The sequence below is a fragment of the Dryobates pubescens genome, chromosome 24 (assembly GCF_014839835.1).
Source record: "Dryobates pubescens isolate bDryPub1 chromosome 24, bDryPub1.pri, whole genome shotgun sequence".
NCBI classification, from domain to species: Eukaryota; Metazoa; Chordata; class Aves; order Piciformes; family Picidae; genus Dryobates; species Dryobates pubescens.
Window position 1 is genome coordinate 4,071,065 of NC_071635.1, and position 14,787 is coordinate 4,085,851.

Here is a 14,787-nt window from a genome sequence, read left to right on the forward strand (position 1 = left end):
CCACTGCGCTATCATTTTAAAGCAGTACGGTCCTTAGCAAGGCAACACTGGACTGCTAAAATTGAAAGGCACAGTATGGGGGAACCTAGTTTCATTTGTGTCTGAACATCATCCCAACAAAGAGCACTCAGATGGAAAGCACACAGACACTCATGCAATTGCTATACTCTGAAAATAACCAAAGTCTGAAAGGAAAGAAACTAGAAATTGTATCCTGTGTTCATAGTGAACTCTGCCTATGTGGATGTACCAGATGCCATTCAACTGGACTTTCACCTTCCTCAAAACCTGTGAGCCTACTATTTGTCTAGTTAAAAAAAATAATAAAATTAATTAATTACATAAGTAGGCAAATAACTGGAAAATTAGCCCACTGCTTTCCCTACCCCCATACTAAGAAAAAAAAAAATAATCAAACTGAATGCATCTCCTGTCTAAACCTTTATCATAATGTGATGTGAATCGACTTGTCATATGTCCTACATTCATTTCATTTATATGAGATTATTCCTAAAGATGCTCTCTTCCTGGGAGCTACCCTACAATTAGACTGTAATTTATGCTGTGTGGCCAACATTGGCAAATGTTTATGTTTTAATGACAAATCACCTACAGTCTCAGAACAAAGTCTTACCACAGTCACTGCACTTACAAGACATTGCACTATGGCTTCTCAACATGTTACATTAATCATGGAATCTGGCTGCTGTCTCAAGAAATGACGTTTGAAGTCATGCTAACTGCAGCATCAACAAGCTTTGCTGCTGTGCATATTTATTTGAACTGTGCTTCCACCTGATCACTCTACATAACTTCAGAGATGATCTTGTCGTCCACTGGTGTTACCAATAATAACCCTCTATTCTACATCTCTTTCCTTTTAAATATGCTTTAGAAAGCACTGAGATGTGTTGAGATAATAACACTAGCAATAATCTTGAAACAGTAACTCTAAGAAATGGGGCAGCTCCCCTTTTTACTCATATGAAAACTGCATTACCTTTATAAATATATTCTTCAATATCTCAAGCACCTGGGGCTGAAATGGAGAAAGTTTTTTCCAGGATTTACTTTAAATATATCATAATCCTTCCTCAACTCGTCTCTTCTCAACACACCACACCGAGATCACCTTTTCCCCTAGCCGTGACAGCAGATTAAACCCTATCAAGTTTACCAGCTAAGAAATTAATGTTGTTCTTCTTTATAATTAGAATGTATACTGATAATTATAATTAATTGCTACTTAACAACAAGCAGAGAGTGAATCTAGTTTCACACTACACAGAACTAACACTGCAGACTCTTGGTTTGCACCTTCTTACCACTGTGCTGTCACAATAAATAGCTGTCAGGTATGGATATTCATCCAGCTCATCTTTTGAGACCTTTGACAAAGAAACTGCTCCTGCCTCTGACCACCTCCCCTCCCACTCTAACTCCATAGTCTGACTCCATCATATAGTTGATTTTTTTTTTCTTCTGAAGTGTCAGTTTCACAAAAACACTGCCTTGAGTGCTCCTGTGATGCAACTGCAAAATCACCATCACTTGGGCCTATACCAGTGTCTCCAGCAAGCCCAGGAACTCTCATACCTACCACACACTGGGCAAGCCCAGGAACTCCCATGTAGTTTACCAAAAATCTCTCAACAATATGAACTTTCACTGAGTTTTCAAAATACTGCTCACTGCTAGTGAAAATACTTTATTGCCATTAGCTGCTTGTAGCAGTACACAAGCTACTGACACAAAGCCTTTCTGCTCTCAAATTTGAATTGATCACCCTAAAGATTCCCCTTACAGATAATTGTTTGCTAATCATCACAGGTCTCCTCCTAAAGCAGGAAACTTCTCGGTTGTCAGTGATCAATCCTGCAAGCTAACAGCCGTCACGGCAGCTTTAAGATTGGGTTATCAATGGTGATGCTAAGAAAAAGTAACTTGAAGAAAGACATAAACATACAGGCAACTAATCTGGAGACCCCATCCAGGATCCAAAACAGGGCTGAGTGGCATCTGTCTCCAAGTTGAAAATGACTGCGAAGGTTACCCCTGCAAGATACCACTTTCTGAAGTCCATGCCTACTGAAACTACTGTTGCAGCTGATGATAATATTTTTACCATTAATAAAATCTGCCCAATAAATATCTAAAAAATACACTCCATACATCTGCAAACCCTGAGACAAGGTCATTCCTAGATTAGACAGATCACAGTATTGACCTTTTTTGTGCTGCTGTCAGAAGATGGGGAGGGAAGAGGAGAGCACAAAAGAGATCATCTGGAGAGATGAGTCTCTCAACTTACACAGTACAGAGGAAGGAGTGGAGTGGAAATGCTCAGACTCAAGCGAGTGACTCTCTGAGATTGCATTTTTCGTGAGCTTGCCCGCTGAATTGATGGAAAGAAACACAACATATGAACAAACAAAGATGGCCAGGTAGAGTGTGATCAGAATCCTCAGCAGGCACTGGCAGCAGGAGCGGCCGCTGGGGCACGGCAAGGCTGGTGACCAGTGAGGTGAAGAAGCAATGGAAGAGGAAGAGTGGTGTGTGGAACATAACCTCTCCATGTCACCCTCCTTTTTGAGAGCTGTATGAGGGTCAAAAAGGTGTGAAGAAAGAAAAAGAAGGCCAAAAGAAAAATAACCATAATTTAATTACAAGCAACAAGAACTTAAAAGAAAAACAAAAATCTTTGAGCACAGAAACAATGTCAGTGATGTACTTTTGGGAGGTCACACGGGTGCAAAGGAACAGTTGTGAAGGCCACAGCCATAAATGACTCTGTTCAGATGCCAGCGTAGGTTTATTCCTCTATCTCAGATAATTTGAAACAAGATTTTTCCATTTTTTTCTTCAAAATTTGAAATTTTTTCTTCAGGACAGTATGTTCCAAATGGATTGGTTTAACTTGGTTTCTTTCAACTGCTAAATAAAGCCAACAGCTATACAATGAAATAAATGATCAAAATAAATGAGAAGGCCTGCTTCCTGAATGGTTCATGCTCAAAGCAGTGGATTTTATAGATTAAGTAGCCAGCATTCACCTAGTCTGTAAGTGCCTTAACAACTCTGCAATTTTTCCCATCAGGAATCATCATTCTTCTTAGTGCTTTCATTAATTCATTTCCAGGGGCAAAAAAAAAATACCACGAGAAACCCAGATTTCCCGACCATGATAAATTTAACAAGTCAGCTTTATAAAAGCCTGTGTGCACTGCTGGCAAAAATAATGACGGCATTCTATGGCATTAGTGAAAAAAAAGGCATCCATCTCTCATCAAAGAGTTCCAGTCTCATTACTGTAGGAAGGAGAAATCCCACAAGCAATTCCAGAAGGTGGCACTGCCTATGGTCTAGCTTTTGGTGTGTTCTTTCTGTCTACTCTTATCCTTCTATTTAGGAGGGATTGCCATGGGATCTGCCCATAATTGATGATTTATGTCAGAAACTTAAGTTAGCAAGAAATCTGAACTAGAGCTTCAAGTCATTTCAGACTCAAGTTCTAGAATTAGGTTATTCCCTGAATTATTAAAGCTCACTGTTGTTTGCCAAGCACTGTAAAAAAAAACAACACAAAAAGCTGGTCCAGTCCCAAGAGATGTAAATGCACACGTAAGGAAGCCAAAGTTACAGACACTGAGAGTTTCAGCAACTAACAAATGCAAAGTAAGTCTGATTTTACTGTCTTTGAGCTAAAGTACCTGTCTTCAAGAGTGAAAACAGGGAGAGATCCTACCATGAGAGAATACGGTGTGCATTGTCTGGCAGATATGAGATAAAGAATCTGTTCCTGAAGGCACATTTGTGAAAGCTAAGACTCTTTTTTTTTAATTGCTGCCTTTCTTAATGAATCATAACATTTGTCATACTCTGTACAGACATGCATGTGCGCACACACTCCCACAGGGCACATGAAACCACAGCTGTGCTGCAGACAGACTCACGTGATCCACACAACTTTACAGAGTTAAATCGATAAAGAAAAATACAAAAAACACACGATGTAGGGATGAATGTTTGAAAAAGGTGTGGGCTGGTAGCCTGCACAAAGGAAGGAACCCTGTATCTGCTTGTGCAATCTTGTGCAGGGTGTTGGAATAATGAAAGGAGGAATAAAATCTGCAGCAAAGAGTCACACTCTGCAGTACGACAGAACATGCTAACACTGCTTTTGTTACAGAGTGGCTTTCCCATTCCCCTTCTCCTTTGCAGGAGGGAATCTCTTCCCATTTTGTGCTGTGAAGAAAAGCAGTAAGATTTTGCTGAAAAAAACCTGCAAATTTGGTGATGAGCATTATCTTGAGCACATGCCCAAGGACCCAGACAGGAATTTGAGAGAACTCTGCTACCTCTGAAATCCATTCCTTCTCCTAACAGTATCTTATCTCCTGCTGACACCAGTAGCTCTTCCTGACACAAGAACAGCTTTCTCTCTGTTGTCCAGAAGTCAAGTCTGGAGTAGGAGGGAAAAATCTCTTTCCTAACTGTCTTGCTAAAGCATGAAGCTTGAGCTTGTAAGAGCTGTCAGGGACTGCCTATTCCCTGAATCATTCCAGAAATTACACCCTCGGGGTATTGTTACCTTTAATTTATAACAAAACAACCTGAAAAGCAGCTTCCAGTGGAAGTGTGAAGGAAATAATAGAAAGTGGAAACCAAGCAATCTTGCCAGCAATTAAATAGCAGGGAGGTTGTATTTCTTTTTTTAATAAACAGAAAATGCAGTCCCTATACACTGGAATGAAATGTGCACCCAAAGACTGAGGCTATGGACCTGATCCTGAAACAGCTGCATCAGTGGTTGAGGTTCTTGTGGTCATTCCAGATGTTAGCAGTCCAAACTGTCATTCTTGGTGGGGAGAAAGCATCTTGCCTTCCCACCAAAGCAGGGAAAGAGCAATACCACATTACATCTGCTAGCTGAACACTACAGCAAAGAGAAGGACACAAAGAGCATCTTTTCTCCCAGACCTGTGGGTACTGCAAGATCCTCTTCTCTGTTTTGGGAATAAAGCATCTTGTAGCCATCCAACATGCTCTTAACTACGACACTACAAAATCTGGTACAAGAATTAGGCAAAACCTTTTCCTTGTTGCTTTTCTCACAACTGTGTCCCTCAGACACAATTCTCTGTGCTAAGCTTCAGAGGGTATAAAAATACAACTGCTAAATCATCATGCAGAGGCCCTATAATTACATTGTTCATTTAATGAGGTTAGTTGCTAAACTAGATATAATGGGAAGAAACACCAACTATTATGAATGAAGGTGAATTTCACTGCACTTTCCTCTGCATCAGCTGCAGGGACCTGCAATTGCTCTCCAAGCCATTACTGTGCATTCACTCAAACTGCTGTCACTAGGTTGTTATTGGGAGTGAGCGAACTGTGGCTGTTATTGCACCCAAGACTTTGCTCAAGTGGAGGTGAAATGATTCACCGGAACTCTGAGAACAAAGCCTCAGCATCAAATAGAGCCAAGTGAAGCTCACACACCACTGTAAGTCATCACTTAGAGCTGCATCACTACTAGCAGTGGACAGTAAATCTCTCCATGGAGGGAACACAAACTATGCAAAAGTAGAGAAAATGATTGCAGCGCAGCAGATGCTAGCCTGTATACCAGCTGAGCTCCTCTGCCTTTCCAAAAGCAGAGTGAAGAGCACCAGCAGGAACACAATGCGAGGCTCTGCCACAGGCTTGCTCTGCTCCCCTGTGCAAACCTGAACTGAGCTGCCATGACGCAGATGCCTGATGAATCTCCTGTGTAGCACAATATAAAATCTGCATTTTTAACATCACACTCCTTGGCCAGCCTCCATCAGCAGGCTGCTTTCATCTTTACACCATCAATTCCTTACCCTGGCAACACTGGTATTTTTATCAAACATGAATAACACCTCTTATGCCAGTCAGAAACTCGGTACTAAATATTTCTGATACAATTCGAACTACTTCATGTTTGATTCTCTTCTAAATTCTAAACCACTCCCATGCTCTTGAGAGGCCAGCAAAGCTCTTCAGCAGATTCAAGTCTTTTATTTTAGGACATGCTTGTAACTTAGGCATTGTATTTCTTGCAATGTTACAATGGTTCTCTAAGAATTCTCTTCTCTTTTCCATTCTCCACTAGCACCTCTGGCTTGCATTTCCCCTGTGCTTGTAACATTGGTCTTTTAGGCTGAAAAACAAACTTTTCTGTGAACAGGAGACACACAAACCTAATACTCTTTAAAAAAAAAGAAACACCTTTTGTTTTAAACCACAGTGTTATTAAAGTATCATTCACAATATAATAGAAGGGGGAAAAAAAGAAATAAAACCAATAATTGTGAAGTTACAGAACTAATTTTATTTAAAAAGAGAAGATTTTTTTTTAAAAAAGAATTCAAAAGAAAATAAAATAAGTGCATGGTCAGAACAAAAGAGAAACGTGAAAAAACACTGGCATCTGAACAGAATAAAAATTAAAATGATGAAAGATGGTAAAACAAACCCAACAAAACCAAACAAAAATCCCCAACAACAAAAATCCCCAAACCCCAGACAAAAATGCACACTGAAAGTACAACAACTAAGAGTTACAAAGCACTGACAGACATTTTTAATCTACTCTTACTATTACTAGGACTGGTATCTTCATTAATAAACACTAACTTTATATTCTTCATCCCAAAACATCATGACAAACGGGGATTTGGGAAATGAAAAGTTAAAGGTAATTCTGAAACATGTCAGAAGTAATGCAGGGTGGTATTAAAAGTAATTTCTTTTAAGCAAGGAAAAGCAGTACCTTCTCTTAAGAGACTCACTAGGAGTTTCTACCTTAATGCCAACTGATATAACTCATGTTATTGCTGCTCCAAATGTTTCAAACTTAAAATCATACCTTTCACATCCTCATCTTCAATGGTTGTATTGGAACTCTCTGTTGACTCCTGTTGAGAGAGAGATAGAAGTAAAATGTATCAAGCAAGCCAAGCCTTAAGTGCGTGCCCTTGAAAATGACAGTTAGTTACAGATACCATGCAAAGCCTTGAAGCAGGGTGGGATGTAATTCACAAACAAACGGCCACACATCAGGACAGTTCCACTTGAGACTGGTGTCAAACATTGCTGTTCTGGACAGTAGGGAACACGAATACATTTCCTGCTGTCTGATGTTTTTACGTCATAGGAATGTAACAGAAACTTTAACATCCAACTGTACACAGTCCATCTGAGATGTTCTATGAATTACCTCAGCCAAGTAGGAAAACTTGCCATTTTAGACTTAGTGATTAAACCAACTGTGCAAAATAAGTCATTCCATTCCAACTTTTAATTGTACAGACTCCTGCATGCTACAATTTACAACTGCTTTTCTGTTCATACGACTTAAGTAATGTGTATTACAGTCCCCAGACTGTCATTTTAATGCTCTTTTTTTGATAACACATTTTTTTGGAGATGGAGAACTGATAAAGATATGTTAATGATTTTGACAAACCAAGGTGTCTCTGTAGTAGTGCTCTTCAGCAACCAGTCATTGCAGAGGAATGACTCATCTGTCACAGTTTATACTTAACCACGGAGTTAAAAAGGCAAGGATACTGTATCTCAGTCTTTCAGGAATTACCAGAGACATGAAATATTACAGGCAAATTCACCAGGGCACTGTCAAATCTAATAGGTGCACAGGTTTAGAAAGCTGAAGAGATTTTTAAACTTTGGGTTTTGAAAAGTAGAATCAATGTAATTTTGATAATTCACACCTCAACAGCACAAAGGGAATTCCTGGTTTATTATCTGAGAAACAGGACTAGCATTGTATTTAACTCTCCAAAGGATTTCACAATTAAATAATCAAAGGCAAATTTGACAGTGTCCTTTATTTACTGTGTCCTCACAAGGCTGAGCTGAAGGAATGTTCCAAACAGTTAATGCATGACTCAGACCTTAATAAAACAAAATGCATGTGCATCCATAAATAAAACCACATGAATTAATTCACACACAAAACTGAACAAGTCACCATGCTTTTCCTCAACTAGCTGGTGTTAGATGTTTCACTCTACACAGATGTGTCATGCTTTATCACTTAAAATATTAGATAAAGTCCATATAAGTAAACAACCCTCCCCAGACCCTCCAAGCTGTAAACACCATGCACAAGCTCACACAGCAGATGTAGCCTGTAATACTGAAGCATCCACTCCACAGTTGCCATACTACAAGGATCAGTCTTTCAGAAAAATTTAGGAGTATCTCTCCGCATTAAGTGGTTTGCTGTGACCTTTTGGGACATGGAGTATCTTAATTGCTACAATTATGTAATGAAGTCAAGTAGATGTAGTCACGCCAATATTTTGTCTGGCTTTTCTGGTCTTTAGTGGACTCCAGTGACAGAGGTTAGACCAGTATTGAAACACAGGTTCTTTGGTGCCTGTCAGTTCCAACTTGGGGAGCTGAACATGTAATAACATGAAAACAGAAGCTCTGTGTTGGACAGATGCAAGGTACATGGAGGATGGGGATACACGAGCACAATACACACCATCAACACTTTCATGCTTGAGAAATGCCTGCATGCGGTATCTTTTCACTCAGACTCAATCCTTCTCATATGAAATAACCACAAGTAGTTAAGACTAGAGAAATGAAATGTCAATTGTTTAAGTCAACACTGTAAACAGTGAAATTTGTGTTGAAGAGCAAATTCTTTCCAGGAAACCTAGGAACATGTGTTATATGTAAATGATGGTATTTCCTGGCCCTTTTCAAGTCCATGCATGAAAAAAACAAAACAAAACAAAACAAGTTTTAGGAATCAGCTGCCAAAATGCAAACATCAAAATACACAAGAGAAAGAAAAAGAGCAGGAAGAAAATGTGTAAAAATAATAATAATTTTTAAAAAATGACCAAAAGACCTCTTTTTCACTTGAAATGTTAAAATGTTTGAAGCTGCTCAGTAATGTTATGGAAGAAAACCAAAGTCCTGTGCAAAAGACACATCACAACACAGTGTATCAGCATGCTGGGAAACAGCGGATGGGACAAACTGAAAGGACATCTTTGTCTAAGGTGACAACTGCACATCAAACTCATCAGTATGATCTCACCACACTCTGACAGCAGCATTCTTTGGTTTTACTTAGGCTGCAGCATTTTTGTCTGAAACAAGAGTGACACCAGGCTCCCCGAGCCTGGCTGCTCAGGCTGCAGAACCTCTGCTGCTGACCCCCCCACCAAGAGCTTTAGAAGCTCAACAGTCACCAGGACATACACAGGAGATGGACACAGATGAAAACAGGCTCAAGAGACACCAGGTTAACAAATGCAGGAATGAGATTTTCCTTGCTAAATTCCTGAAATGGCCCTATTTTGCTGTGGAATAGTGGATGAGATGTGTGGTGTGGAAAAGCAAGATGGAGTTGGTTCTTTCTGAATACCTTATTTCCATCAGGGTTGTGGATTACTGTAGTTTGGGGCTCCTGAGCGAGAACAAAATAAAGAGAAAAAGAGTTCCCATTGGTAAATTCATTCTCATGACTGAGAGGGAGTGCAAGAAGAGCCAGCTCACAAACGCTGAACACTGACAAGAGCTAAAACAAATGTTAACTGTTGCCAGAGGGTGAAACTGGATGTCTCCAATACAGATTTCCTCAACAGCAAGCCAGCAAAAAAGACCATCTCACCTAATGCAGCAGCATGCAGAGACCTTATTCATGACCAGTGTATGCAGGGCTTTGAAGCTCCAGAGACCTGCAGAGGCTTTCTTTGCACAAGGGCACACTAACTGCTTTGGGCACTTTCCTGTCCAAGCCAGGTCAGACAGGGCCAGAACTCAGGCTCTGTGCTTTAAGCCGATTTGTTTCTATTAGTATTAAGTGGTCAAATAAATATGCAGATTAATTGATAAGGATTAATGATGAGTCTACTACCTGTAAACACTACCACATTTTGAAAGTAGATTACTACTAATTGCTTTCTTGGCAGAACAGCACAGAAATAAGTGAGAGAGACCTTTGTGTCGTTTTAAAGCATGATTTCCCCAGATTCTTTTCCCTCAAACCCAGATTAACTAATCTTTGAAACGGCAGCACGGACCACTGTGCATGGCTATGTCTGGGAACAGACGCATGAAACCTGTTAACTGGTCCTTGGAAATTACAGAGCAATTACTTAGAAATCACTGAAGCAATATATGCTTCAGTGTCAGCTGCACAAAAAAATCCAAGAGGAAAAATCTCTCCCAGTGTGTTTGAAATATCCACACATTCAAAGCTGTGTATGCAGGCACATGGGAAATGATACCTCACAAAACCGGGTCCTTGCACACTGGAATTTGTATTTGTGAGCCCCGTGATACATGTATGCCTAAGAACTTGGAGCTACTAATAAAAGCAAGACTCAAGAAGCATTCATCAACAGCACTTCAATTAGTGATATGTCCCTATATTAAAAAGTACTCTCCTGCAGATTTCAACGTGAGAGAAAGCAGCATAACGTGTTTAGCGCTAGAGGCCTCTTGGTATCAGTGAAGTCTTGCAAAGTCCTGCTGAGTTGTAGGAAATATGGAATGACAATCTGAATAAGGTCTGGTATATGGTAGCCTAGCAATAATCCTGTTTGCTCTCCTTGGCACCGATACTCACACTAACGCAAAGCAGAGAAAATAACAGAGCTTGGTTGGGTTTTTTGTTGTTATGCAAAAGGTTAGAATTCAAATGATGGAAACAGTCATCAGGCAAAAGAGCAAAGAGCAACACCAAGCGCATTCTACTCACTTTCTGGCACAGCATGCAACAAACTTCCACTACAGTTACAAACGCTGCAACTCTACCGCATCCAGCTGCCACGTAACACTTTCAATTAATAAACACGCTCTAATGGACTTCCTCACAAAAAAAATTACAAAGAAAGCAGAATTCAAACAAAAAGTTGGTCCAAAACCTGTTTTTAGAAAAGCAAACAGAGTAAATGCATGAAAAAAGCCAAAAAGAAAGAAAAAAAAAAGAAAAGAAAGACAAGAAAAGAAAAAGAAGAACAAACAGAAGACAGTCAAAAACTTCAAGATAAATGAAGGAAGATTCCAGGTATACCAGCGCCGGGGTAGGAATATTTTCCTTGGGGCTGGTTACCACGTTCGTTTTGTTGTTTATCTGTAGGTGTGCAGAAAATAGAAACAGACAGGCCTTAGAACTTGCTGTAGGCACCGTATCTATATCCCTCTGTATAGAACATCTATATACAGATATAGATATCTATATATAGATATAGATATGGAAATAAAGAATCACAGAAAGATGAACTTATGAACCTGAAAGAACGCTAACATTAGAGCCAACAACTGCAACTCCTGCAAGCATGCCAGCTACAGGATTTCAGATGTGCTATACAAAGGTCTATGTAAGGTACAGATGACTTCAGCTGTGACACTTAAAAGAACAGAGAGCCTTTAAGTAGCAGCTAATCACATATAAGAATAAAGAATTAATATGAGTTTGAAGAAAGTCCTGAATAGCCATTGTGTTTTCTTGACATGCAACAGTAGTAAATAACTGCATTCAGTTGCTATTTCTAATTACCTAGCGTGGAATCATTTAGGTTGGAAAAGACCTTCAAGATCACCAAGTCCAACCATATCACTACCATAAATATTATTTGATTATTCAGAGCTCTCCAGAAATCTACAGAATATTTTTTTTTTCCTTACTGCCTTCTGGGAACAGATCTGAATAACTGTAACTGATCTAAGATCTGAATAACTATAACTGATCCCAGATCTGAAGAAATACAGCTGATGCTACAAAGAGACTGGCGTGCCTTGATGTTTTTGCAGTCTCAAGTATCCTGCAGTAGGTTTTGTATCAGCTTTTTGGTACTACAACCTGAAAGTGCAAGATTTCACACGTCTGTAGTTTCACTCCACAAATCTGTACATCTCTACTTGACATGCAGGTCAATTCTAAAGATTAGCATAGCACTACGCCTTTAACTTTTATTATACAAAATTTTAATCCAAATGAAACTGTGTAGCAATAAGTTTAAAGGTATCTGATTCTTTAAATCCATTTGAAAGATTCAGCTTTCATAAGCACCATGGGATGAAAAGAACAGAAATACTAAAAACAATGTACCAAGCCATTTTTTGACATGCACTAAGCAGCAAAATTTGAGTGGAGAAAAACTAATTTGAAATATGCAATTTATTTTTTTTTCTTTAACAACAATTAGGAAAAAAATATTCCCAAGATTTTGCTCATGTCTAACTTTAACAAGAGCAGTTCCAGGCAACATGCAGAACTGGGTATACAGATCTATACTGTCTGGAAAGACTCTGACTCCCACCCGCCTCCCTTTTTTCTCATCTGAAAGCAAAGCCTTTCTAAACCATTTTGGAAATGGTAATATATTAAGTAACATGCATGAAAAGGCAGGAAGAATGAGGAAGTCCTGCAAGAGTGGACCAATCTAGGCTGTGAATGAGACATCTGGCTTCAGATTTAACCTTCCCAATGACTCTCTAGTCTCAGTTGAAGTTTGCAGCTTCTCAGCATGCAGACTAACACTGCAGCTTTGTCTGTGCCAGAGGCTTTGCTAAATTTGCACCTCACGAGTTAGCACCACTGAGGGAATTCACTGAACTTCGTGTCCTCAGCAGGTTTTGATGACTATTTTACTTTGGTGGAGGTGTGGCAGCTGACTTGTTGACTGCAGGAATTAAGCCTGTAGCTGAACTGAACCTTACCTCAGATATGTCTCAATCACAGAAATGTCTTAGGATCTGCGTTAATTAATTACAGACTGCATATTTCCTTATCTTATCCAGCATTTAACTAGCTTTGAAGAATATAAAGTAGTCTTGCTAGTTATGTCAGGGAACATTATTCTGACACTAAATGTTACCTAGTATTTGTGACAGTAACCACCCTCCCATACAGAACAACACTACTTTGATCTAAAAGTTCAGAGTGCTCTACAGCAGGAGGATGAGGAACAGTTATTTATTTTAGCAATAACCTTTCCACAGAAATTGTCATTAAGAGAAAAGATGAGTCATTACTGAGTCCCAAATGTTTCATTTATGCTCCACCTTGGCCTAGTTATTGTCAAATACATTTCATTTCTCTCTTCACAATTACATCCATAAATTGCAGAGGTGTCTGGCTTGACACGGGGAGGGATGTATCTTTGTGCACAAAGTCATTCATGGGGAGACATCGGTATTAGCAAGCATCTGAAGTATCAGCTAACTTGCTTTGATATTTATGGGACTGTGGCATGGACAAAATTTGAACTCCTTACTCAGGAAAAACCCAACCATTTCAGTAAATGAAAGGTCTACAGGAGAACTGTGCAACAGTAAGAACACATACAACACAGCTTGATGGCACACTGAATCTTCCAAAACCAGAGAAAAATCACACAGCAAGTTGCGTAAGTACAAGTTCATATTTTTATGCCAGTGTAGTTACCAAAAAGACTACAAATAAAAGGGCCCAAGCAAAAGGCAGGTGGACATATAGAAAATCACAAGGAAAGTACTGAAGAGTTCAGCTTTCATACAGTCCTGGTCAGTAGTAGCTTAATACAAAAAATAAAGTACTATGCCAATTGAATGCCTGTTGTTGAATACATCATGAAAACAGGTTAATCAGCTTTCAATTCCAATTTTGCCTGAGTAAGGAGAGAGGGCTTGAGTCCATACTCCCTTGGTGAATGTCCTATAAACAATAATTACAGCTACTGCTGAAAACTGCAGGAAATATGTTCAAAACTTCTTAGTAAGAGATCACGATTACAGCATTCATTAGTAAAAGCAGAGAGAAAATGTGATAAAAAATACAGTCATTTCTTCTGTGTAAACAGAACTTGGCAACCCCCTTGGAAACTGAGAGAAAACAGCAGCAAGCCTGTACAGTTTCTCTCTTATAGAACATATCCATGTGCTTTTATTAACAGATGAACTCTCAGGGGGTATTTCCCATGTGATCTTATCAGGAAAGGGACAGGATTCCAAAAGGAGGCAAATATTTGCAGAGGAAAGTTATTCTGACATTGACTTGTGCTTTGTTGCAAAGAAGGAAAACTTTTACACTAGTGCATTGCTTGTCAAAAGCCACTCTCTTAGGTGTGACAGTAGTGCACACAGATGCTCTGTGCCAGGCATGGAGCAGAATCAGCACTGATCTTCCTTTCGGTGTGGTATAAAATATCTTAAGAAACAAAACCTGTGTCTTGGGACTTACTTTTTCACCTGTTACCTCTGTAACAAAAAGTCAAAGCAGACTTGATGTTTGGGATATTAGAGACAGCCCACCTGGTGACCCTCATTTGGACACTGCTCCTCCATCACTGAAATTCTGTGTTGACCCAAAGAACAGATTATTGACCTATTCAACTACATGTCTGCTCAGACCTTCAATTTCTGCCTCTCACAGATCACGGCTGATCGTTGTGAACCTCTCAAAGTCAGACTCAAATCCACAACGAACAGGAGTAGAGTAAGCTGCTTTGTGGGCCACAAGAACACAAGACGGTAGAGTAGACTGAGAAGGAAGAAGGTACTGAGACTGACTGTCAGCTGGGACATCTTGTGACAAAGCCCTGGGTTGTGAAGGAAGTTAGCTGGGAAACTGTAGTATGGAAAGGCTGTGAATTGGGGTTTTCACTCCTGAGCAGTTAGTGTCACATCTAGGTCTACAGTGGCTCATTTAAAGCAACACTACTTTACTGAGCAAAGTGGTTTGTGTTACTTTTATGATATTAATACCATTAGTTTTAAAATAAG

At 39.5% G+C, this 14,787-nt stretch overlaps 1 protein-coding gene across 33 annotated transcripts in view; it reads right to left on the reverse strand.

The window, feature by feature from the left end:
• Positions 1-14,787, reverse strand: part of CAMK2D (calcium/calmodulin dependent protein kinase II delta) — a 128,542-nt gene that overhangs the window by 10,138 nt on the left and 103,617 nt on the right. For 8 of the 33 annotated variants that reach the window (XM_054172589.1, XM_054172591.1, XM_054172587.1 and 5 more), the window contains 4 exons: positions 11,096-11,155; positions 9,443-9,484; positions 6,899-6,947; positions 2,312-2,395 (listed from right to left, as the gene is read on the reverse strand). In XM_054172589.1, the coding sequence (XP_054028564.1) occupies positions 2,312-2,395; positions 6,899-6,947; positions 9,443-9,484; positions 11,096-11,155 (235 nt within the window). The remainder of the gene's footprint in view (positions 1-2,311; positions 2,396-6,898; positions 6,948-9,442; positions 9,485-11,095; positions 11,156-14,787) is intronic. The other 25 variants (XM_054172615.1, XM_054172616.1, XM_054172614.1 and 22 more) reach the window with 5 other exon arrangements.